Raw genomic sequence first — 26,942 nt, forward strand, 5'->3', positions numbered from 1 at the left:
TCTGTAACTGAGCGTAGGTTGATGGAGCTTAAGATGGGTTCAGAATAAGATACAACACAGCCTAAAGTAGTGATTTGGCAGTCCTCAGATGAAAATCAGTTTCTTAGGATATAGCCTATATTTTTTTTTTTTTTTAGAGAAATTTGAACCAGTTTTCTGACATTCTCTGTGAGGAAAGAGAAACAGAGTTTAATATTTTGTTCATGATAAAGCTGTCAGAGATGACTCAGAAATTAGGATGAGGAAAGAAATCAGCCACATCCTTTTCAAAGAAAATTAGTATTTGTCTTAACTGATTTGAGAAAACCTAACTATAATATACAAGGATGGAGATATCAGTTGTTTCACCTCACTCACTGACATTGTCTGTGAGGAAAAGTATTCCTTTGCATTTTCAGTGGTGACGTATTTGAGGTTGTATGTACAAATCATTCAGCCATTATAGTCTTATGCTATTGTAATTTTTATTCTCTTCTTCCTCTGTGGGATTTCTGAAATGTTTATTGCTTGATTCATTCTTCTTCATCAGATCATTTTGCAATTCACACTTCCACAGCAGTCACCAGTTGTTAAACAACTAAACTTAGCCTTTTGCTGTTCATTGTTCAGTAAGGAAGCTATGTTCACTTCCCTTTAGACTAAATTAGTGGCATAGTGTGAACCAGCATGAACTGACTGGAGAATAGTTCTTATGGATGTATTTTCATTTCTGATTACAGCATTTATCTTACATCTAATTTGACCAACCAATTGGGAACTAGCACAAAAATAATGGGAGATAAAAGGTACCATGTTCATAACATAGTCATGAAAAAATGTCTGAGAATCTGTTCTGCAGTTAACAGGTGTGACCATGAACACCTTTCACATGTCTACAATTAAGTAAGTTTAATACACATCCATTGGATGTGACTATATTATAGCTTATTAAAGCATGAGAAATTGGTGTGAATGTGCATGTAGACATGCACATCTCCGTTCAAGATTTTCATTAATAGGCATGTGATGTCATTGGCAGATAGTTTTTTAAAGTCTAATATGTGTGCCTGGATCATTGTCCCAAGGAGATGGCTTACTAGGAAATACTTTTTTTGTCTTAACTAAAATTTTAGTTCATATTCTGCAAGGACACTGATAACAATACAGTTGAACACTGTAAACTCAACATTATTATCATCATTGTCATTATCACTCAACACCCTGGCTGAACAGAGCTGCTATGGAAAGAAGCTGCAATGGAAAACAAAGGAAAGTGCTTCCATTCGATATGTGTGTGAACCTGACCTGGGACGACCACCCAATGGAGATATGATGCTTTACTTTCAAGTCCATTTGTTATGTAAAATCTAGTTTTCTAGTTGAACAGAAAAGTTTTGTTTGGACTGTTCAATCTTCAATGTATTATGCACAGTTTACGAAGTGGTGGGTTCCTCCTCCTCCATCAGCTGCGGTGCCGCTTGCCAGCTGCCAGCCCAGACAGCGCCTCCCTCAGCCGGTCGTCAGGCACTGTGGCCACACATGTAGCTACCTTCCGGAAACTGCCAAAGAAAACCGAGTCGGTGGCAACGCTCTCTCCACCAGACTCAGAGCCTCCATCACACAGTGAACCGTCCGCCTCACTGTCACTGAGGCTGCCACAGCCAGCACTCACACTGCCACCGAGGCCAGGGCTTGAACTGTGACTCTCCTGTGGTGTCGCTGGGCTCCATGATCCAAGCTGCAACAAGGATGAAGCAGAATTAGTAGCAATAAGGTCATCAGTCGGAGTGCAGGCTCAGATTGGAAAGGAATTCAGGCATCCCCTTTTAAAAGCATCCATCCAGCCATTTATGTTCAGTGATATGCTGTAAAATTTACTGTATAGTTAAATACTCACAATTAATATTTCAGTGGCTTAATTAAGTTAAATAATTAGCTATTTTAAATAGCCCATTGGATTATCCTTAGCTCTAAAGCCTAGTCAGGTATTGCTGAGGGTCACAACAGGTGTGTGGCTGCTACCAATTGCTCTACGTAGAAGTCGTGTACATGTGGTGACCCCAACATAACCATAGGGCAGGAATCATTTGATGAGAATAAACATTATTGTAAAAAGAATTGTATTCACTGCTGCTATCCACCAGTAACAGGGAAGCACGAACAAATTAAGCTATTTATGAAAGTCTCAGTTATCCAGAATCAGACTGGTGGATTGGGATTTGAATCTCTGTCCTTCGAAATTCAAGTCCAGAGTCTTGCCACTGTGCAAAATAGCTTGGTGTGAGCTGCAACATGACACCAACTACTACCATGTCTGCAAAATCTGTCAGCTGCCCTGAGGACTTCACTTTGCAAACTTTCTATCACTTGCCCTAAGAGATGGTGATTTTTGGAATTCAGACTAACTCAACAATGTATAGAGTCAATAATTACATGAAATGATTCACGTTGTTACCCAGTATGTCTACATATCCACAGAATCAATGTTATAAAATCTTCATAATGTGAAGATCACCTTTCATAACTATAATCATAACTCACTGATTCTAAGTTGAAGAGGGCTTGAACCAAAGCTTCTGTGACAAATTACATGCATCAAAAAAAGTTTTACCTCACCTCAGTTCTGCGAGTTTCAGAACCTGTACAGAAAATTGGAACAGAGATCAACATAAGCATCATTTCCACATTTTTTATTGCTCATGAAAACCACACATTGCATGTTGTACCACCATACAGCAAGACTTACAGAGGTGGTGCTCCAGATTGCTGTACACACCGGTACCTCTGATACCCAGTAGTACATCCTCTTGCATTGATTTGACATCGAATACTATCCACACGTTCATCAAGGCACTGTTGGTCCAGATTGTCCCACTCCTCAACGGCGATTCAGCATACATCCCTCAGAGTGGTTGGTGGGTCACGTCACCCATAAACAACCCTTTCAAATCTATCCCAGGCATGTTCGATAAGGTTCATGTCTGGATCATGATCCAAAGAAGAGCGGCGCGTTTCATCACAGGGTTATTTGGTAAGTGTGATAGTGTTACGGAAATGTTTAGCAAACTCAAGTGGCAGACTTTGCAAGAGAGGCGCTCTGCATCATGGTGTAGCTTGCTGTCCAGGTTTCGAGAGGGTGCATTTCTGGATGAGGTATCGAATATATTGCTTCCCCCTACTTATACCTCCCGAGGAGATCACGAATGTAAAATTAGAGATTCAAGCACACACAGAGGCTTTCCGGAAGTCGTCGTTCCCGCGAACCATACGCGACTGGAACAGAAAAGGGAGGTAATGACAGCGGCATGTAAAGTGCCCTCTGCCACTTGCCTTTGGGTGGCTTGTGGAGTATAAATGTAGATGTAGATGTAGAGAACATGTTGGTCACTCTAGTCAAGAGATGTCATTATCCTGAAGGAAGTCATTCATAAGATGTGCACAACAGAGGCACAAATTGTCATCCATGAAGACAAATGCCTCGCCAATATACTGCCGTTATGGTTGCACTATCGGTCGGAGAGTGGCATTCAAGTATCATTCAGCTGTTACAGCACCTTCCACGACCACCAGCAGCATACATCAGCCTCACATAAAGCCACCCCAAAACACCAGGGAACCTCCACCTTGCTGTACTCGCTGGACAATGTGTCTAAGGCGTTCAGCCTGACCAGGTTACCTCTGAACACGTCTCCGAAAATTGTCTGGTTGAAGGCATATGCAAAGAGAACATCATGCCAATCCTGAGTACGTTCAGTACGTAGTTGGGTCCATCTATACCATGCTGCATGGCGTCGTGGTTGCAAAGATGGACCTCGCCATGGACGTCGGGAGTGAAGTTGCGCATCATGCAACCTATTACGCACTGTTTCAGTCGTAACATGGTGTCATGTGGCTGCACGAAAAGCATTATTCAACTTGGTGGCATTGCTGTCAGGGTTCCTCTGAGCCATACTCTGTAGGTAGCAGTCATCCACTGCAGTAGTAGCCCTTGGGCGGCCGGAACGAGGCATGTCATTGACAGTTCCTGTCTCTCTGTATCTCCTCCATGTCGAAACAACATTGCTTTGGTTCCCTCCGAGACACCTGGACACTTCCCTTGTTGAGAGCTCTTCCTGGCACAAAGTAACAATGCAGATGCTATCAAACCGTGGCATTGACCGTGTAGGCATGGTTGAAGTGCAGACAACATGGGCCGTGTACCTCCTTCATGGTGGAATGACTGGAACTGATCGGCTGCCAGATCGTCTCTGTGTAATAGGCACTGCTCATGCATGGTTGTTTACATCTTTGGTACGTTTATTGACATCTCTGAACAGTCAAAGGAACTGTGTCTGTGATACAATATCTAGTCAACATCTGACTTCAGTTCTGTGAACTGGGGCGATGCAAAACTTTTTTTATGTATGTATATTGTGACTTCCTAGATTTGCTCCACAGGGTTGAGAACTACTGAAGGTTCCCCTCAATTGGTAACGGGTGTCCTGCACATCAGGGGCTGTTATCCAAGTAGCTGACTGTGCGTGGGGTGTACACAACTTTATTTGTATATTGTGCATTTCTCCATACAGTAAAGATAATGATAGTTGTAGGAGACCCAAAGTGTTGGTACAACACCCAGAGAAATGTCCTTCAGAGTGTGATTGTTAAAACTCTAGAGACCAAGAACCAAAATGTCTAAAAAGAAGTTTCAGGGTTTGGGGCACTATTATAAAACAGCAGAGCTCTATACATCTAAATGTTAAGGCTAAGATACTACTATGCCATAAAATCCGAGACATCATAAATTACACTACTGGCCATTAAAATTGCTACACCATGAAGATGACATGCTACAGATGTGCAATTTAACCGACAGGAGGAAGATGCTGTGATATGCAAATGATTAGCTTTTCAGACCATTCATACAAGGTTGGCGCCGGTGGTGACACCTACAACGTGTTGACATGAGGAAAGTTTCCAACCAGTTTCTCACACATAAACAGCAGTTGACCGGTGTTGCCTGGTGAAGTGTTGTTGTGTTGCCTCATGTAAGGAGGAGAAATGTGTACCATCACGTTTCTGACTTTGATAAAGGTCAGATTGTAGCCTATCGCAATTGCGGTTTATCGTATCGTGACATTGCTGCTCGCATTGGTCGAAATCCAATGACTGTTAGCAGAATATGGAATCGGTGGGTTCAGGAGGGTAATACAGAGTGTTGTGCTGGATCCCAACGGCCTCGTATCACTAGCAGTCGAGATGACAGGCATCTTATCCACATGGCAGTAACGGATCGTTCAGCCACGTCTCGATCCCTGAGTCAACAGATGGGGATTTTTGCAGGACAACAACCATCTGCACGAACAGTTCGGTGACATTTGCAGCAGCATGGACTATCAGCTTGGAGACCATGGCTGCAGTTACCCTTGACGCTGCATCACAGACAGGAGCGCTTGTGATGGTGTACTCAACGACGAACCTGGGTGCACGAATGGCAAAACGTCATTTTTTCGGTTGAATCCAGGTTCTGTTTACAGCCTCGTGATGGTCACATCCATGTTTGGCAACATCGCGGTGAATGCACATTCGAAGCGTGTATTCGTCATTGCCATACTGGCGTATCACCTGGCGTGATGGTGTGGGTTGCCATTGGTTACACGTCTCGGTCACCTCTTGTTCGCATTGACGGTACTTTGAACAGTGAACGTTTCATTTCAGATGTGTTATGATCCATGGCTCTACCCTTCATTCGATCCCTGTGAAACCCTTCATTTGAGCAGGATAATGCACAGCCACATGTTGCAGGTCCTATACGGGTCTTTCTGGATACAGAAAATGTTCGACTGCTGCCCTGGCCAGCACATTCTCCAGATCTCTCACCAATTGAAAACATCTGGTCAATGGTGGCCGAGCAACTGGCTCGTCACAATATGCCAGTCACTACTCTTGATGAACTGTGGTATCGTGTTGAAGCTGCTGGGCAGCTGTACCTGTACACGCTCTCCAAGCTCTGTTTGATTCAATCCCCAGGCGTATCAAGGCCGTTATTACGGCCAGATTTGGTTGTTCTGGGTACTGATTTCCCAGGATCTATGCACCCAAATTGCGTGAAAATGTAATGACATGTCAGTTCTAGTATAATATATTTGTCCAATGAATACCCCTTTATCTTCTACATTTCTTCTTGGTGTAGCAGTTTTAATGGGCAGTGGTGTAATTAGGCAGATTCAAGGAGGGTGACCCCATTACTCTACCACATCCTACTTCCCAGTCAACAGCATGCTTCACTGCACAGTAATCATCATCTTCAGAAGCAACAGGACAGCCTACATCAACAACAACAGTGTCAACTAAACCACCTGAAGCAGTAAAAGCCAATCACTCATCAAAATAATGAAGTAAATCACCACCAGGATTTATTGAAAACAAGCAGAAACCAAAGATTGAGGGGAGCAGATCGGGGTATAAGAAGATTGCTCAATTATTAGTTCTTTTTCTTGTTCAGCTAAGCGATATTTCAGTTTGATGTGTGAGTGAACATTAGTTAAAAGGAAAACCAAGTGTGTACTGCTAGAGTAACAGAATTTAAATTTCTGTAGATTGTGTAGACTTTTATAGGTGGAGGAAAATGCATATATGTTAAGCAAGGAACTGAAAGCAAAAAAAATTAATTTCAGCAACAGAAAAAACATTGGAAAAATGTTTGAATATTGTGCTTGTGAACTTAAAGAATCCAAAATAATCATTGTGTGCATATACAATTTCTCATAACTTTATGGTGTTTTTGGACAGTGTAGCAAGACTGGTGAATTACGGAATTTTCTAAAGAGAACATTATTGTAGTTGGACATTTTAATGTAAACTTTAAAATAAGTTGTCAAAACATATCTAAGCTGAAGAATTTGTTATATACACATAATTTATCTCCAACTGTCCATGAATATATTAGACTTGGAAAGATCTCTAAAACTACAACAAATCAAACATTTTTTGAGTTGCAGACACTTGGTCATAGTGTTCAAGTGATTGATAGTGGATTCTCAGGAATAAGATTTAGCATAAATAATGTACTCAACCCAGATTCTAGGGAAAGTCAGAAATACTTGTACACAAGATGTATAAATGGGGACAACATTAGGATTTTATTTCTTTGTTGGGATTTGGATAAATATGTCAATGCAGATAAGTTTCAATCATTTTTAGCTTGTTACAAACATAACTGTGAAATTGCATTCCCTCTTAAGAAAATTAAAGTAAAAACCAGAAATAACCTTTGGGTAATACAGGGGATAAGAAACACTTTAGAGCAACTTAAGTTAATTAAATCAGCTAAGAAAAATTCAGCTCTAAAACAGTATGTGAGCACTTAACAGGAAAGTGTAAAAGAAAGTCATTACAGCTGTAAAAAAATTAAGGAACAATTCATACATCAACAGAAACAAGGGTAACAAAAAATGAAATCAGTTTGGAATGCGTTAAATACAAATTTATGAAGAAGCAAAGAAAGACACCAATATTGTTATTAAAAGTAAGTGTAAAACTATAAATGATCCTTTACATATTGTCACTACATTCATTAGTCAGTGTATAAGTATAGTACAAAATATTATAAAAAACCAAAGTCATATAAAGGCTAATCATAACATCTCTGTAAATCCAAACTGTTTTTGTATCCTGCAGCAGTACAGGAGGTAGAGAATGCAATCAAAAATTTAAAAAAAATTGTCCCATCGTACAGATGGCATTCCAGATAAAGTAATTTAAGACAGCGAATATATTGTTCCTCTACTTGTTGATATAATTAATGCTTCTTTCGGCATTGGTGCTTTTCCCAGAGAACTTAAGCCACCAATAATAAAACCAGTGGTCCTTACGATGCAAAAAAACTACAGACTTTCATGAAAGTTTTGGTTCTCAAAAATTTTTGAAAGAATAATTTATGAAAGACACTGTTTTTGTTGGAAAAAGTGAAATATTTGCCAATGAACAAAATAGTTTTAGTAAAAACAGATTGACTGTAACTGTTATACAGTTAATTTTCTAAAAGTTATTCTGAATTCCATTGTTCATAACAAAGTAAAGTGTGAATTGCTTTTAGATTTATCTAAGGGATTTGATGTTATTGATCATAAAATATTGCTTGACAAACTAAACTGGTATGGAGTCTGTGGCATTAGTCACATGTGGTTTAAATCATTTATCTGACAAATACCAGAAAGTAAAGTAATTCACAAAGGGAAATCCTACTTTTCTGGATATGAGAAGGTTACAGCATACCAAAAGGATCCGTATTGGGACTGTTGTTGCTCTTGATATTTGTAACTGACTTGCCAAGTTATTTAACAAAAGCTGATGCAGTGTTTGCTGATGATTGGTTTAGAGATAACAGTCTATTTGTTATTAGGAAGAAAACATTATGAATGAATTTCAGGCATATATCAAGTATAGTAAACCATAATATAATAGTGAAGTTAGATGGAACAGAAAACACTACAAATTTGAAATACTAAATTTTTAGGAATTTGGTTAGATGAGCGTCTTGAATGGAATAAACATAAAGAATGGTTCATTAAAAAATTAAGTAAATTCTCTTATGTATTTAGAATGCTTGAAAATTCCTACAGTGAAGAAACAGTGGTGAGTGCCTATTATGCATTTGTGCATAGTCTGCTGCTATATCGTGTCTTATTTTGGGGTTTTTCAAGTTAAGCAAAAGACTCCTTTTCAAAAATGAGCAGTAAGAATTATAGAAGGGGTTGCACCTAGGGGTCCTGTAGGGAAATATTCTTCCATCCATATGTACTGTTAAAAGTATATGATTTTTGAAAGCCCATTCCCAGTTGTTTTCTTTGAACAGTAGTTACGACGACTATGAACCTAGACACAGGACTGACTTTCACAGAGAAGTACATAAGAAAGCCCAGTATCATGATATAACATTCCAAAATTCTTTTCAGCACCCTTCCCTTAGGAATTAAAAAGATATCAAAGCTGCACATTTTTAAAAATGAATGTAAGGAAATGCTTATAAGTGAAATGTTTTACAGTGTTGAAGAGTACATAATTTTTGGAATTCCGTGGCCTTCCATAGCTTAAGTTAAAGGTAGCCATATTTCACTGGATGTAATGTAAACTTAGAGTTTGTGTGGTTTATGTATTTTGTTATCTGTATGAATTGTACCTTTATGATTTTATTCTGTTTATGTATTTAATTCTCTATATGTAATTTGTATACAGACACCTTTTTTTATATCAACATGTGACAAGTCTTGTAACATTGCATATGATAAAATGGATGACTGATAAATAAATAAAACAAATACTACTAGGTACAAACTGCAGTGGACTGACAAGGCAGCCAGTCCACAGTGACGGGTAGCCGAAAGGGCACACGTACACACACGCCGACTGGCGCGAAGTCTGGAACAGGATTCGTAATGAATGTGATAAAGAAAAGAACGTAGCTACTAGAACACTTAACTTTTATATCGTCCTTTGGTATACAGCATTCTTGATGATACAAGTGAGACTATCTTGAGATACATGCAATGGTACAAATGGCGCCTTGCTAGGTCGTAGCCATTAACTTAGCTGAAGGCTATTCTAACTGTCTCTCGGCAAATGAGAGAAAGGCTTCGTCAGTGTAGTTGCTAGCAACGTCGTCGTACAACTGGGCGAGTGCTAGTACGTCTCTCGAGACCTGCCTTGTGGTGGCGCTCGGTCTGCGATCCTGACAGTGACGACACGCGGGTCCGACATGTCTTAATGGACCGCGGCCGATTTAAGCTACCACCTAGCAAGTGTGGTGTCTGGCGGTGACACCACACAAACATATGGCTAAAACTTGAAATTGACATCAGTGAGATTGTGGAAATCTAAGTGTATGTTGAATAAATTGGCTTATGGGTCAAAATGGATTTGGCGAATTTGTCACAGGAGACAGGAAATTGAAGTCCACCGAAACTGAATTGAAATAAAAGCTCAATGAGATACTTATTGAGCATGACTCTGTACCAGCGGTGGAGAAAAACATTAATTTGATATTTCTATCGCCCGCTGGACTCCCCCCCCCCCAGATGTAACTGAAAGCTTTTGAGAATATACCAGCTCCCCGGTACACAAGTTCCATTATAGTACTGTCATCATCAAAGGAAACTTTATCATCCAATAATCAGCTGGCATAGTTATAGTTTTATAAATAGAGAATGTGGCATGACATCTTAATGAAGCATTACTAAAAGTGCTCTTGGGCAGCTTTTTAGGACAGACAGTTTGGCAGCCCACTCATGACAGAAATATAGTAGAGCTAATAGCAACAGACAAACATACCTGACATTATAGAGGAGGTTCACATTGGTACAGGTATTGGTGACCATATGACAGTTAACCAATGATTAATAAAGTAGAAAGGCCATCTAGAACAAATAGAAAGATTTACATGTTCAGTGAGCTAGATAAAGAACAGTAGTGTCATATCTCAATAAGGATCTTTAAGTAGTGGATCTGAGCAGAAGTACCTACAAAAAATGTAAATTGAATTTTAGAAGGATAACTGTTCAAGCTCTGGATAAAAATGCCCCTAGTAGAGCAGTTTGTGATGGGAGCAGACCCTCTATGTGTACAGTCTCTGTAAAGGAATTTATAAAGAAATAGTGACAACTGCACAAACATGGAAAATGCACAGGACTGTAGATACAATGACAACCATTGTCAGTGGCACTAAAGTTAGTTTAAGGACACTCATGAATGATCAGAAACCATGAAATTGATGGTAGCAGTGCAAAAGCAGATATGATGAATTCCATTTTCAAATGTTCCTTTACAAAGGAAAATCCAGACTACAATTTCAGTTTAATTCTCACATAACTGCAAACATGAGTGTTATAAATGTTAGTATCACTGAGGGTGAGAAACAGCAACAACTGTTAAAGCTGAACAAGACCTGATGGAGCATCTGTGAGATTATCATATTTGAAGTTGACTGAAGCGGAAGAGACCTTAGATTCCTCAAACAAAAAACTGTAGTTTGTGGTTGGAAGAAAGTACGTGTTCCACCTGTCTACAAGAAGAGCAGCAGAAGTCTGAGTACTTGACTTCCATGCATGACAGAAACTTTGAACATATTCCGAATTCTTAATGTAATGAGGTATTTTGAACAGAGTGACCTCCTCCGAGTCAACCAGCATTATTTCAGAAAACATCTGTTACGTGAAACCAGATCTGTGCTTTCTTCTCATAACATCCAGAAAATCACAGATTAAGACGGACAGAATCTGTGTTCAAAGTTATCTGATAAGCTTTGACTCAGTTCTGCACCAATGATTTTTAATGAAAATACAATCACATGGTGGTATGAGGAGAGATTTGTGACTGTATTCTGAATTTCTTGTTAGGGTGGATGCACTAAGTTATCTTGGAAGTAAGTTCAGGTATATATGAGGGAGGTTGTTGGGACCCTTGCTGTTCATGTTGCATGTTAATAATCTTGCAGACAGTATTAGAAGAAAGAGGGGTTAAGCAGCTATGTTGGGATAAGTTGCCATTGCCTATTTTTTGTCATGAACAGTGTGGCTCCCAGTCAATACGTGGTCAAACTAGTTCTATAAACCATCATTGTTGTAAGTTAGTTTGGCAAAGGAAGCTTGTTCTGTTATTTTTTATAAAAACTTTCCTGACAGTTGTTTGATGTAAGGTCAATTAGTTATATTACTTTGTTACTTCACTCACACGTAGAGTATAATACAAATGCTTAAACATCTTTTGACTTATAAATGTAGTTCCTTGTTTTTTTCTTTCAGTTTGATGGTTTCATCTGTGAACCACTAATGCCAACATGGTCTCTTTGGGAAAATTGGTGACCCTGCTAATTGGGAAAAGTGTCCACTTTTTCTAGCAGTTTATTTTTAATCTATCACAATGAGAATTAGATACCAGCTCTTACCAACTGAAATCAGGACTCATCTGACCAGGCCACGGCTTTCCAGTCGTCTAGGGTCCAAATGATATGGTCACGAGCTCAGGCGCTGCAGGCGGCATCGTGCTGTTAGTAAAGGCACTTGCGTTGATTGTCTGCTGCCGTAGCACCACCAAACTTGGCTGCCCTGTCCTAACTGATAAGTTCATCGTACAGCCCCCATTGATTTTTGCGGTTATTTCATGCAGTGTTGCTTGTCTGTTAGCACTGAGGACTCTACGCAAACGGTGCTGCTCTTGGTCTCGCTGTGGCGAGAGGGGAAGCCTGAAATTTGGTATCTCAGCACACTCTTGACACTGTGGATTGCAGAATATTGAAATCCCTAACGATTTCCGAAATGGAATGTCCCACGCGTCTAGCTCCAGTTACCACTCCGTGATAGTCTGTTCCCGTCATGCAGCCATAATCATGTCGGTAACCTTTCCACAGGAATCACCTGAGTATAAATGACAGCTCTGCCAATGCACTACCCATTTACACACTGTGTACCGCCATCTGTATATATGCATATCACTATCTCACGACTTTTGTCACCTCAGTGAGGCCTACGATGGCAGAATTCTGACGCGTCCTGGGCATGAATATAGCTCCATTATTGGCCTAACCTTTTCGTGCAATGTACTGAAACAATATTATTGTGTAGGAAATACAGAGCGTGTGAAGGACCCTTACGAAATTATTCTTCCCGCACTCCACATGCAATCAGGAAGTGAAGGGGCCCTACATAACAACTGGTTAAAAGGAAAGCAGCCACTGCCACGCACTTCACAGTGGTTTGCAGCGCGTGGATGTAGAGAGAGAGAGAGAGAGAGGGTGTAACCAAATGATGTCACTCACCCCACTACTTTTGCTCCGGGAGACATCGCAGAACTATTTGGAATAAGACTCATGGCATTTGTGGCAAAGTCTGCCGACGTGTCCACCTCGCCTGTCACATATTGCGTAACTTACCAGGCGCTGGTGGGCACTGCGGCTGACATCGCACTCCTCGTAGTCGGCGTCGGCGTCTGCTCCTCCACTGTCGAGGCTGTCGGAGCTGGGAGAGGGCGATGCGGCACGCCGGGCCCACGTCGTCCTGCCTGGTCCGCAACCCCTGCAAGCACCCGTAAGCTGTCGATCAGCTCGCTCTCTTCACGCGAGGAACCGTCCAATGTATTTTGTAGGTTCCTACAACATATCTGAGCTCAAATGTGACCTCGAACAGAATGACATCCTCCTTACAAATCAGCTACGCGAAACATCGCTCTTGGGAAACACAACTAGTGGCTTTCTCATGTGACATTCTGAAAGCCATAGACCAAACCAGTTAGATAGATACAGTATTCCTTGACTTCCGAAAAGCATTTGACTGCTTGCCATATTAGCACGTAATAACGAAAAACCGACTACACATGTTATCAGAAAATGGAATTTGTGACTGGACTGAGAATGTCTTGGCATGGAGAACGCAGAATCTTGGATGGAGAGTTTAACACTGCCGCCTGGTATGAGCTGATTATTTTTGTCTCTCAAATCACTGCTAGTGTCACTGTTGTTGCAAAATTTATATGTCTTTGGTAATCGATAGTACCTGAAGAATGTTCCTCTTCGAAAAAAAAACAAAAGCCGGCCGGTGTGGCCGAGCGGTTCTAGGCGCTTCAGTCCGGAACCGCGCACGGTCGCAGGTTCGAATCCTGCCTCGGGCATGGATGTGTTTGATGTCCTTAGGTTAGTTAGGTTTAAGTAGTTCTAAGTTCTAGGGGATTGATGACCTCAGATGTTAAGTCCCATAGTGCTCAGAGCCATTTCAACCATTTTTTAGTACCTGAAGCTTAAGAATGTGTGTGGTTTTTATAGGTTGATACCTAAATTTTGAACACAGTTTCTTCTTATGCACCTCGATTTAATGGCCAAAGAACTTACATAAAATTATATTTTATGGAAACCATATAAAACAATACTGCCCGCCAGGCTAGTATTAATTAATACCCTAAATGAACTTGTTACGTTCATAGACGCGAGAGTGCCTACAGCCTACGCAACAACTGAACTCACTTTCCATCTGTCTGTCTGTACCACGATGTACCCCGTGCAGCCAACACTGATATACTTTAAAAATTGTTGTCACTGGTTATGAATTTCGCTGTTGTGCAGTACACTATCCAGTCATATTAATGTGACCAGCTGTCAGAAGCCTGAATAACCACCTTTTGTAGCGCAGACCGTTGCGAGACGTGCACGAAGAGAGTTATTGAGGTTCTGGGAGGTACCGGGAGGGATGTGGAGCCAGGACACATAGCCAAGGCCGCACACTACGCCCACCATTGCGTGCGCTGTGCTGGAAATAGCGCATCTAAGGACTGCACCAACAAAACAGATGGGGATGGGGGAACAAAATGCTTTAACTGCAATGGACCTCACCCAGCCTATTACCACTGATGCCCCTGTTAATGTGGGCTAAGGAACGTCAGCAAAGGCAACAAGCTTCAGAAGAAACAACCAAATAGGGAAAAAGACGCATACAAGCACAAGTGAACAGTAGACGCAAAAGGGCAGGAGAGATGGGCCAGAACACTTCCGGAGACATCGGCACTGAACCGACACAATGTGAGCGTTGCCAAAGGCCGCGTGATCGTGAGTGCGACCGGAGGTGGCACCTACACCCAAGTCACCAGTCTTGTCAGCAAAAATGTAGGCACCAATCCGTCAAGTCTTCCAATAGACGACAAACGCCATCTCGCAATCTCATCAGCACCTGGTTCTGAAATCAACAAAGGAAAGCAGAATGCAGGCAAGACTTGACCCCAAAACAAGGGTAAACTTGCCAAACAGCCGTGAGTGCAGTAGTCAGACGTCCACACATCAGAGCGACATTTCAATTTTGGCAAGTTCGATGAACCAACTCATGGGGGCCTTCAACCAGCCACTGTCCATGAAGGATCACCTCACAATGCAGTTCGTAGAAATCCCCGCCACTATAGCAACCATGTCTTCGCAGTTAGCTGCAAAAACCCCGTAACATCCCCCCCCCTCCCCCCCCCCCACACACACACACACATCTGACGATGGATAGACATCGTCCACACGTGCAGGGTCTATCGAGACGCGACTTTAACGTAAATGGAATCCATAAACAGATACAGGAATTTAGGGACTTCCTACAAGACGAGGACTTCGGTATTTGTTTGTACCGAATAAGCTACCACAGGAGGAGGTGGTGTAGCAGTCTCCGAGAAACGAGGCATCCCTCACCACCAGGTGCATCCCCACGGTACACAACAGACAGAGACGGTAGCTAGTGAAATAAACACAGCCACCGGTCCACTCACGGTCGTGGCAGCGTACAGACCTCTCAGGAACATCATACACGAAGGTGACATAAGGACACTAGCGCAGCTAAGAGGCAAAACCCTAATTGGGGGTGACCTGAGAGCTAAGCACCCACATTGACACTCGAGAATAACCAATAGAGCTGGCTGCCATCTACAAAGACAAGCGCGCACACATCTGCTCAATGTGTGGGGCTCAAGAACCTCCAAGCGGTCGGAGAACTGATGTGCTAGACATAGCTATAACCAAGAGGATTACGAGCCTCGTGGCCGCGAGTTCACTGAACAAAATGTCGTCAGACCAGAATCCTGTACTTCTAGAAGTAGACGAGAGCGAATGGCTCACAATCCTACAACACCACACCTTGTTCCGATTCAAAGATTGTGAGTAGCTTCGATACGAACTAAAAGCAGATACCGTCCACACCCCGCGCCTCCAAACGCGGACAACACAGAACGGGCCCTGAAGCACCTCACTGAAACGATCCTACAAGCAGAAGAGGGAGCCACACCCAGGCCTGCTTGCACAAATAGACACAATAATAGGATCGCGAAAGAGTGGAAACTGACCCGAAATCCACGTACCAGGAGACTACTCAACAGAGTGAGACAACTGAAAGCAGCACTCGATGAGCACAGGAATCGTCTGGTTGTATATCCGTCGTTTAGGTGGAAGATAACAGCTTATGGTAGGTGACCAAAAAGTTCACAGAAAGGTGTGCAAGAATGCCGCCTTCCCCCCCCCCCTCCCCCGGACGATGAGCGAAACCTCGCATTTAGACGTCTTCGAAGGACTGTTCCAACCAGCAGAGACATAAGACAGGGCCCAAGAAACCATCGTCAGAAGGCAACACAAGCCCTCCTTGCAGCAGGAGACAATGAAAATGCCGCACTACCACCCTTCACAACGTATGACGTAGTAGGTTGCATAAGAGCACAACGTACCGAAAAGGCGCCTGGCCACGATGAACTTACTAACGAGATACCAAAAAATTTACCACGAGTTGCCATCTAACTCCTGGCGGATATCTTCAACGCGATCACGAGTGTTTCCGAAAACTTGGAAACATGCAGAAGTAGTCGCGATCGCCAAACCTGAAAAGGACCCCCTATTCCCACAGACCAGTTAGTCCACTCTCCACACTGAGTAAATTATACGAGCGCCTCCACATACAGCAGCACACCAGAAGGGAAAAACCCATCCCCAAATCGCAGTTTGGTTTCCAGAAAGGCCATTCCACGACACAACTAATGAGAGTGGCTAAGGCCGCCACCCTTGCATTCAGCTTCGGAGGCTATTGCGGGATGGCATTACTAGGTGTAGCCAAATCTTTTGATACGGTCTGCCGCACAGTACCCTCTACAAATTGTTTACGAATGGCTTCCCAGGGTCGGTAGTGAAGCTACTGCAAAGCTACCCCTCTGGTAGAAGCTTCACTGTAAAAGCAGACACATCTCACTCTACGAAGAGATACATAAGCTCGGGTGTCCCCCAAGGATCGGTGATGGGGTCCATCTTGTTCAATGTCTATACCGCAAATAAACTAGTGACCCACATGTACACATTGCGAAATTTGCGGATGACACCGGGTTGTTCGCACTTGGCGGAAAACGCAACGTAGCACATCAATGCTTAGAGGGCGTTCTCAACCAAACAGAAACATGGGCCAAAAGATGAAGAATTGTCTAAATGAAAAAAGAACACCAAAGCCATCATGTTTACGAAAAAACTAGGGAAAATACCACTTCTACGACACACAGCCCCCAGTATTATCCCTTCAAGGGAGGAATCTGCAGTGGAGACCAAATGTGGGCTACCAAGGAGTGACTTTTGAAAGGTGGTTCACATGGCGGACCGCCACAGAAAACGTCAGAAAAAAGGCAAGCGCGAGATTAGGCGTGCTTTACCCCTCATTAAACCGAAGTTGCGGGCTAACAGGTGAACTAGGAATCGGCACATACTGTTGTCTGGTAAGGGCGAAGCTAGAATATGCGTCCCCTGTGTCGGTATACGCGGCAGAATCTCATTTGAAAAGACAGCAAACAGTGCAAAACAGAGCCTTAAAGAGAGCACTACATGTGGACCACAGATTCGCGACGACCGAACTACATCTACGTCATTACTCTGCTACTCACAATAAAGTGCCTGGCAGAGGGTTCAATGAACCACATTCAAGCTGGCTGTTTACCGTTCCACTCTCGAACGGCGCGCGGAAAAACGAGCACTTAACTTTTTCTGTGCGAGCCCTAATTTCTCTTATTTTATCGTGGTGATCATTTCTCTCCATGTAGGTGGGTGCCAACAGAATTTTTCCGAAATCGGAGGAGAAAACTGGTGGTTGAAATTTCATGAGAAGATCCCATCGCAACGAAAAACGACTTTGTTTTAATGATTGACACTCCAGTTCACGTATCATGTCTGTGGCACTATCTCCCCTATTTCGCGATAGTAGAAAACGAGCTTCCACAGTGGTAGAGAAGCTGATAGACCGACACAAAGTCGTCACAAGAAAATAAATAAGAACCGGGAATCATGCCCACCAACAAACACAACCAAGACACTAAAACAATAGGACAAACCGGTAAACAGGAACAAACAAACAAATATCCCTCTATAGGTCTGGAGGAAATGTCTTTCAGAGAAAAATCTTCTCTCTACTGAGACTCTTAATGCAAAAGCGCCACATGTTAAGTGACCAGCATCAGGAGCCATGCTGACTCTAGAACCGTGACCAGCTGTGCTATGTTCCTCGGTAGAGGATCTATTTCCTGAACAGCTTGATCAAGGTTATCTATCAGAGTCTCGACTGGGTTTAAATCTGGGGAGAGTGGTGGCCAGGGAAGTACAGTAAATTCATCCTGGAGTTCTTTGAGCTGCGTGACACGTTGCCATACCCTGCTAGTAGATGCCATTGTGCCGAGGAAAAACAAACTGCTAGTACGGGTGGACATGGTCCCAAAAGATAGATGCATACCTGTGTTGATACACTCTGGCTTCCAGAATGATGAGATCACTCAGGAATGTCACGAAAACATTCCCCAGAACATAACGCTCCCTCCTCCGGCTCTGGCCCCGTTAGTGATTGTTGCACGGTGTTTGCTTTCAGATGTTTCACGCCGATGGATAATAAAACGTAGTTCGTCTGTAAAGGCCACCTGTTGCCACTCACTGGGCGTCCAGTTGCAGTTAAAAATGGCTCTGAGCACTATGGGATTTAACATCTGAGGTCATCAGTCCCCTAGAACTTAGAACTACTTAAACCTAACTAACGTAAGGACGTCACACACATCCATGCCCGAGGCAGGATTCAAACCTGGGACCGTAGCGATCGCGCGGTTCGAGACTGAAGCGCCTATAACCGCTCGGCCACATCGGCCGTCCCAGTTGCGATATTAGCATGCAAATTCCAGTCTTCGTCGCCTATGAACAGCAGACAGCATGGGTGCATGAACCAGGTGTCTGCTGCATAAGTCCATACCCAGCAGTGTTCGATGAACGGTTTTTGAGGATACACTGCTGATAGCCCCTTGCTCATCTGAGCAGTAAGTTGCTCAACAGTTGCACGTCTGTTCGCCCACGCATATCTCGACAGCCGTCTTTTATTCCTATCATCTATGGCCCGTGGTGCACCACAGTTGCCTCTTTGCCAGTTTTGGATATTGGCATTTTGCCATGCACAGTATACTTTAACCATGGCGGCATGCGAACAGTTTACAGCATTCTAGCCATTTCGGAAATGCTTCCACCCTTGGTCTAAAAGCCAATGATCATGCCCTTTTGGATGTCAGATAAATCACTCCATTTCAGCATTGCGAAACGACTGTACTGTTTTCCGCGTCCTCCCTCCCCCCATCCCTCCGACATATGTTATATACTTTCCACTGCTACTGCTGCCAGTAGTAGAGAAATTTCTTATTGTTCTTGTTCTTCTTCTTTGATGACTAGAGTTGCCCCTGTTTGTCTGCCTCATTCCGTGGATATACTGGACAGGCTGCCGTCCCATCTCTTGGGTGGTTGTCTGGTTAGTCGCTTCCGTTGCCGTCATCTACGTTTACAAATTTTAGCCAGTCTTGAAAGGTCCATCCTTCCCCGCCGATCCTCCCAATTTATTTTTCTTATCGTCATCCATTTCTTTATTTATATTTTATATTCCACACTGTTCCCTTTTGAACATTTGCTCTTTTATCTCATATGGTTACTCCTTGGATCTGTCTTAGTACCTTTACTTCCACTGCCGTTAACTTTTGTTTTATATTTTTAGTTTCTTCTCTAGTTTCTGCTGCGTATTTCAAAACAAGACGCACCATTGGTTTGCATATTATTATTTTCACCTCATTTGCCATAAAGCCGCGAGGTCAGAGGCCCCTTGGCACATTTCGCGCGGCTCCACCCATCGGAGATTCGAGTCCTCCCTCGGGCATTGGGGTGTGTGTTGTCCTTAGTGTAAGTTAAAGTTAGATGAAGTAGTGAGTAAGCCTAGGGACCGATGAACTCAGCAATGTGGTCCCATAGGAACTTACCACCAGACTTATGACTGCGGTGGAGGATGACATGGCCGCCTGTTAGGGTATCTAGGGGGATAGTTTCGTAAGACTGGTAAAAAAGCAAGACAAAATGTTTTCTTCGTAGACAACGGACCTTACTTCTAGACATAGCCTCCTTGGAGGGATATACAATTGGTCCAGCTATCCTCTAGATTTCTCGTCACATCGGAAAAATAGGTTCTGTCAGACTGCAAAATACTCGTTGGCTGCAACTATTACTTCCTCATTTGATGAAAAGCCAAAGTTTGAAGTTGTGGAACAGGAAGTCACTTGTAGCTAAAAGCCCAATTCATGCGTTTTCGCCATTGTTAACGCTGATGTGTGACATGGTGCATTATTCTGGTGAAAGAGCAGTTTTTTGTGTGCCATCCTCGCTCTTTTCTGTCAACGCAAGTTTCAAACTATACAACAATGAACCAAAATAGGATCCAGTTATGGTTCTACCTTTTCCCAAGTAACTTATGAGGATTATTTCTTGGAAATAAGCCCCCTCACCCCCTTCCAAAAAAAGAAAACAGTGGCCTTCACCTTACTAGCTGACTAAATGGTCTTTGCCTTCTTCGGTGCGCTATCACCAGCCTTTGTCCATTGTTTTGACTGCCGTTTTGACTCTGGTGTGTAATGATGGATCAATGTTTCATCAATAGTCTCAAATCAGCTGGAAAGTCTTGTGGATTGCAACAAAACATCTCCAGACATTGTGTTAAAATGTGCCAGATTGACTTTGGTCGACTGTGAGCAATCGCGGCACCCACATCGCACACAACTTCTTCACAGACAATTCTCTGTAAAGTATATCATGCACTCGCTCAGTTAAGATGCCTGCGGTCTCAGCAATCTCATGAATTTTTATTATGATATTATGGTTTTTGTGAATGGTTTCCTTTGTGCGGACTTGAATTGGACGGCCCCAGCGCGCTGGGTCTCTGGTGCTCTTCCGACCACGTTTAAATTCATCAGTCCAAAAGTAAATGGTGCAGCGTGAACTTTATCCAATTCTATATTTATTTGTGCAGCCATTCAACCCCTCAAATGAAAATGGTTAATAACAGCATCCGACACATTGAGCAATTCAGACAGCTGTCAACAGTTGCAGTTGTGGTCTTCCGTCCAAAGACTGCTTTGATGCAACTCTCCATCCTACTCTATCCTGTGTAAATCGCTTCATCTCCGAGTAAATACTGCAACTTACATTCTTCTGAATCTGCTTATTGTATTCATCTCGCGGTTGCTTCGACGACTTCTACCCTCCCCTCCCCCCCTTCCCCCCACACCTCTTTCCAATACTAAATTGGTGAGCTCTAGATGTGCTATAATCTGTCTATCAACAGCTCCTTTTTTGTAGTCAGGTTGTGTCAAAGATTTCTTTTCTCCCCAGTTCTATTCAGTATCTCCTCATTAATTACTTTATCTACCCATCTAATCTTCAGCAGTCTTCTGTTGCATCGCATCTGAAACTCGTCTAAACTGTTTATCATCCACATTTCACTTCCATAAGTAGCTATACTCCACGCAAATAGCTTCAGAAAAGACTTTCTAACACTTAAATGTATACTCAATGTTAAATTTCTCTTCTTCAGAAACGCTTTTCTTACCATTGCCAGTCTACGTTTTATATTCTGTCTATTTCGGCCAATATAAGTTATTTTGCTTCTCAAAGAGCAAAACTCACCTACTATTTTAAGTGTCTAGTTCCCTAATGTAATACTCTCAGCACCACCTGATGTAATTCGACTACATTCCACTATCTTCATTTTGCTTTTGTTGATGTTCATCTTATATCCTACTCTCGAGACACTGTCCATTCCGTTCAACTGCTCTTCCAAGTCATTTGTTGTCTCTGGTGGAAGTACAATGTCACCGACAAACCTGAAAGTTTTTAATTCTTCTCTCTGGACTTTAGTTCCTACTCGAAGTTTTTCTTTGGTTTCCTCTACTGCTCAGTGTGGAGACTGAATAACATACAGTCAACAACCCTGTCTCACTCCCATCTCAACCACTGCTTGCCTTTCACGATCCACTATTCGTATATCTGCCGTCTGGTTTCCGTACACGTTGTAACTAGCCTTTTGCTCCCTGTATTTTACCCCCGCTACCTTCAGAATTTCTAAGAGAGTATTCCAGTCAACATTGTCGAAAGCATTTTTTCTAAGTTAACAAATGCTGTAAGCGTAAGTTTGCCTTTCCTTAAACTATGTTCTAAGATAAGTCGTAGTGTCAGTATTGCCTCGCATGTGCCCACATTTCTCCGGAATCCAAGCCGGCGGCTGTGGCCGAGTGGTTTTGGCGCTTTAGTCCGGACCCGCGCTACTGCTACGGTCGCAGGTTCGAATCCTGCCTCGGGCATGGATGTGTGTGATGTCCTTAGGTTAGTTAGGTTTAAGTAGTTCTAAGTCTAGGGGACTGATGACCGCAGATGTTAAGTCCCTTAGTTCTCAGAGCCATTTGAACTGGAATCAAAACTGATCTTCCCCGAGGTCGGCTTCTATAAGTTTTTCCATTCTTTTGGAAGTAATACGTGTTGCTGTTTTGCAACCATGATTTATTAACTGATAGTTCGATAATAATAGCACCTGTCACCACCTACTTTTTTTGGAATTAGAATGATTGTATTTTTCTTGAAGACTGAGGGTATTTCGCATATCTCATACATCTTGCACATCAAGTGGAACGGTTTTGTCATGGCTCCCTTCCTCAAGGCTGACAGTAGGCCTTATTCCGACATAGGCCTTCCAATGCTCTGTCAAATTCTTCTCGCTGTATCATGTCTCCCATCTTATCTTCATCTATGTCATCTTCCATTTATATAATATTGTCTGCAGTTTCATCTCCGTTGTACAGACCCTCTGCACAAACCTTTCAACTTTCTGCTTTCTCTTTCTTGCTTAAGACTGATTTTCCATCTGAGCTCATACAAGTGGTTCTCTTTTCTCCACAAGCCTCCTTAATTTTCCTGCAGGCAGTATATCTTTCTCCTCGTGAAACTTACTTTTAAATCCACACATTTGTGTTCTAGACATTCCTGCTTAGCTATTTTGCACTTCCTCTCAGCCTCATTTTTTAGACGTTTGTATTCCTTTTCGCTTGCTTCATTTGCTGCATTTTTTGTGTTCTCTCCTTTCATCGCTTAGTTTCGATATCTTTTGTGTTACACTAGGATTTTTACTAGGTCTTATCTTTTTACTTATTTGATCTTCAGCACATTTTGAAAAATCTTTTACGATCCTCACTAACCACGAAGGCCTAGCAAAAAAGTTCCATTCATTCAAGGGAATTTACCGACTTATCAGACCACCCTCGTACACCGCTCAAAAGCGACCAGTGTGCTATTTAAGGGGGTGACGGACATTTTGTCCCGTGAGCGAAAGCAGCAGCACGGTAGCGCCTACCTGTCGTCGGTGAGGCTGCGGCTCCTGGGCAGCACCGGCCTGGCGGGCCAGCAGGGCGCCTGGTAGATGGGGGCGCTCGTCTTGGGCGGCAGCGGCGGCGGCAGAGACTCGGCCTCCACCTCCGGCTGCAGGTGCGGGCACGGGGACTGCTGCGCCTGCGCCACCCTGCGCTCGCGGCCGCGCGTCCGCGCCTCGAAGATCTCGCGAAGGCTGCCGTAGGCGCGCGTGAACGGCGCTGCTGCCGGCGCCGGCACCGTCGACGCTGCGGCCGACCTGCTGGAAGCGGTGGTGGCATCTTAGGGATGGGAAAAACCGACCGTTTAACAGCGATACCGGTATTTGAATTCTGAATAACCGCTATATTTTTAGTCTTGGTTGTAACAGGGGTTTTATTTTTTACTAATACCGGTAAAAAAAAACAATTTAAAGAATCCGCCGCAGGCGGAACTAAAGTAGCTAACTTTCCACAAATATAGTTCATTGGAAAAAAAGGGTATGCTCGTCTGCTTCGATGAGCCAGACACAATTAACACAAAAAATGACTGACAGCCTGAAGGCCTTTGTTCAACAGCTCAAAGTCTCGTACTAGGCCGAGTTTTTCCACAAACTAGTACACCATCGAAAAACGTTTTGCATTACCCCGGTTCCCAGAACTCTTGAGGATAGGCGTTGACTGTGGAAGCTGTATCACAGACACAGTCCCTTTGACTGTTCAGAGATGCCACTAAACGCACCCAAAGATGTAAACAACCATGCATAAGCAACGTCTATTAGACGGGGAGGGTCCGACAGCCCATCAGTTCCCGTCATTCCACCAGCAAGGAGGTACACGACTCGTGTTGTCTGCAGTTCAAACATGCCTAGACGGTCAATACCGCGGTCCGATCGCGTACGAATTGTTACTTTGTGCCAGGAAGGGCTCTCAACAAGGGAAGTGTCCATGTGTTTCCGAGTGAACCAAAGAGATGTTGTTCGGACATTGAGGAGATACAGAGAGAAACGAATCTTTGACATGCCTCGCTCAGGCCGCCCAAAGCGTACTACTGCAGTGGATGACCGCTACCTACGGATTATGGCTCGAAACCTGACAGCAACGCCACCATGTTGAATAATGCTTTTCGTGCGGTCACATGGCGTCTTGTTACGACTGGAACTGTGCGTAATAGGCTCTATGATGCCTAACTTCACTCCCGACGTCAATGGCAAGGTCCATCTTTGCATCCACGACACCATGCAGCGTGGTACAGATGAACCCAAAAACATGCCGAATGGACCGCTCAGGATTGGCATCACGTTCTCGTCACCGATGAGTTTCGCATATGCCTTCAACCAGACAATCGTCGGAGACGTGTTTGGAGGCAACCCGGTCAGGCTGAACGCCTTAGACACACTGTCAAGCGAGTGTAGAAAGGTGGAGGTTCCCTGCTGTTTTGGGGTGGCTTTGTGTGGGGACGACGTACACCGCCGGTTCCCTGCTGTTTTGGGGTGGCTTTGTGTGAGGACGACGTACACCGCCGGTGGTCATGGAAGGTGCCGTAACGGTTGTGCGATAAGTGAATGCCATCCTTCGAACCGATAGTGCAACTATAGCGGCAGCATATTGGCGAGGCATTTGTCTTTATGGACGACAATTCGCGCCCCCATCGTGCACATCTTGTGAATGACTTCCTTCAGGATAACGACATCGCTCGACTAGAGTGGACCGCATGTTCTCTAGACATGAACCCTATCGAACAAGCCTGGGATAGATTGAAAATGGTTGTTTACGGACGGCGTGACCCACTAACTACTCTGAGGGATCTACTCGGAATCGCCGTTGAGGAGTGGGACAGTCTGGACGAACAATGCCTTGATGAACTTGTGTATAGTATAGCACAGCGAATACAAGCATGCATCAGTGCAAGAGGACGTGCTACTGGGTACCGGTGTGTACATCAATCTGGACCATCACCTCTGAAGGTCTCGCTGTATGGTGGTACAATATGCAATGTGTGGGTTTCATGAGCAATAAAAAGGGTAGAAATGATGTTTATGTTGATCTCTATTCCAATTTTCTGTATAGGTTCCGGAACTCTCGGAACCGAGGTGATACAAAACTTTTTTTTATGTTAGTATTCAAATAGTTCTACTGCTGTACACGGAAATCAAGTTCTCCAGATGACTTTTAGTATGTGCACACTGATATAGATCCTTAGAAAAACAGAATACTATCAATGTTCTACCAAAGTTTCGGAATCAGGTTACGACATCCGACCACGGAGAGTGGCTGGTCGGCAGCAGGCAGCGGCGTCGTAGTGGAGCGTATCTGTCTGTAGTTCCGGCTCGAAGTGAACTCACTCCGTACGGCGGTGCGCGGGCCTAAATACTGTCGCGTGGCAGTATATCGCAGGAACTACTTTAGGTCACGTCGTTCGCGTATGCAAATAGGTCCTTCCCGATCCTGGGAATCGCCTCACTGAATTGCTGCAAAACTATTTCCTGGTGCAGACCGGTTGCATGGCATGTAGGCAACTCGCGATGTTGTTGTGCCAGATGGGTTGCCGGCCATACAGGCGGAGCGCCGCTACAGGCGGAGCGCCGCTACATGCCTACCCATTTCAGCAGTGCTCAAATTTTTCATTTTTAAATAAACCTGCCTTAATTTGCATTCCTTTGAACTATTGTGTTATCATAAAATGTGAAAAGCGATGAGTGCTATTTTAATGATGCCGACAGAAACAAGCAAACAAACATATGGAATAAGAATTGGTACAGCAAAGCTGGGACAATGTACCTATTACCTTCTGGTGTCGCCTATTAGATGGTACGCGTGTACATGCAATTTACAAGTCTTGCCTCATTTGCTTTAAAAGATTAAAAACGGGAGAGGCCACAAAAAACTTGTTCCATAGTATAAGGACAAAACGTAAAACTTAACAGTTCATTCATAGTTTACAACAAAAATAATTAATTTGCTTCCTGTGTCTACATAACATGCCTTTATGTGCCTGTAGTCTTTGAAAACAGGCAAACTAACACGGAAAATATTCTTCAACCTCAGTTTTCACCATTTAGGACTGACTACTCGTAATATACAAATAGTGGTATGAATTTCTGTCACAACATGATTTTTGAGAAGAGTTTCAAAAAATTACAATCAGTAGGATAGTACTGCTGATTTTTTGCAATAGTCAACCACTTACAACTTTTTGAGAAAAGAACGAACGGTGGACGTACTAAGTTTTTGCGTGCTTAATTGAAAATTATGATTCTATGAATCTTGAAACTGAGGGAGTAAAAATTTTTCAATCTCTCTTCGTTTTCCACGTTTATTGCAGGAGATAGATTAATAGAAATATAAAAACCGAAAGTCGTTTATTTCAGAATCCGGTTGTTTTGAGTGGTTTTGAAACTAATGGTAAACTGTCGTTGAAAAGAACCGATATAACCGAAAACGGATTGTTTCATTGATAACCGTCATCCTTACGGCGTTCAGGGGCTAGGCCGGTAGCAGCCAGGGGGGCTATAACACTAGTTTTCACGAGTCGTTGGTGACCACTTTATTTACGCGGCTGGAATGCCTGTATTACTAAACACTAAGCCGCTGCACGGTCATCCGGTTCTCCGTTGCAGGTTGCCTATCTAGCGGCTTCCAGGGGCAAAAGTCTATATCCAAAATCTCGCACGGCAACTGATAGAATTTAAAAATTTCATATTCTGTCTTAGGTGTAATTTTATGTTAAAGGGTTAACACAATAAATCAAGTATTATAGTTATAAGGGAGAGTCA

At 43.2% G+C, this 26,942-nt stretch overlaps 1 protein-coding gene across 1 annotated transcript in view; it reads right to left on the minus strand.

Annotated features, from left to right (window-relative positions):
• Positions 1-339: 339 nt before the first annotated feature.
• Positions 340-26,942, minus strand: part of LOC126263324 (uncharacterized) — a 164,298-nt gene continuing 137,695 nt past the window's right edge. Inside the window, exons 11-13 of the mRNA XM_049960413.1 lie at positions 23,175-23,447; positions 12,884-13,025; positions 340-1,717 (exon numbers count right to left, since the gene is read on the minus strand). Coding sequence (XP_049816370.1) covers positions 1,442-1,717; positions 12,884-13,025; positions 23,175-23,447 — 691 coding nt within the window. The 3' untranslated portion in view covers positions 340-1,441. The remainder of the gene's footprint in view (positions 1,718-12,883; positions 13,026-23,174; positions 23,448-26,942) is intronic.

The sequence above is a fragment of the Schistocerca nitens genome, chromosome 6 (genome assembly GCF_023898315.1).
Source record: "Schistocerca nitens isolate TAMUIC-IGC-003100 chromosome 6, iqSchNite1.1, whole genome shotgun sequence".
NCBI classification, from domain to species: Eukaryota; Metazoa; Arthropoda; class Insecta; order Orthoptera; family Acrididae; genus Schistocerca; species Schistocerca nitens.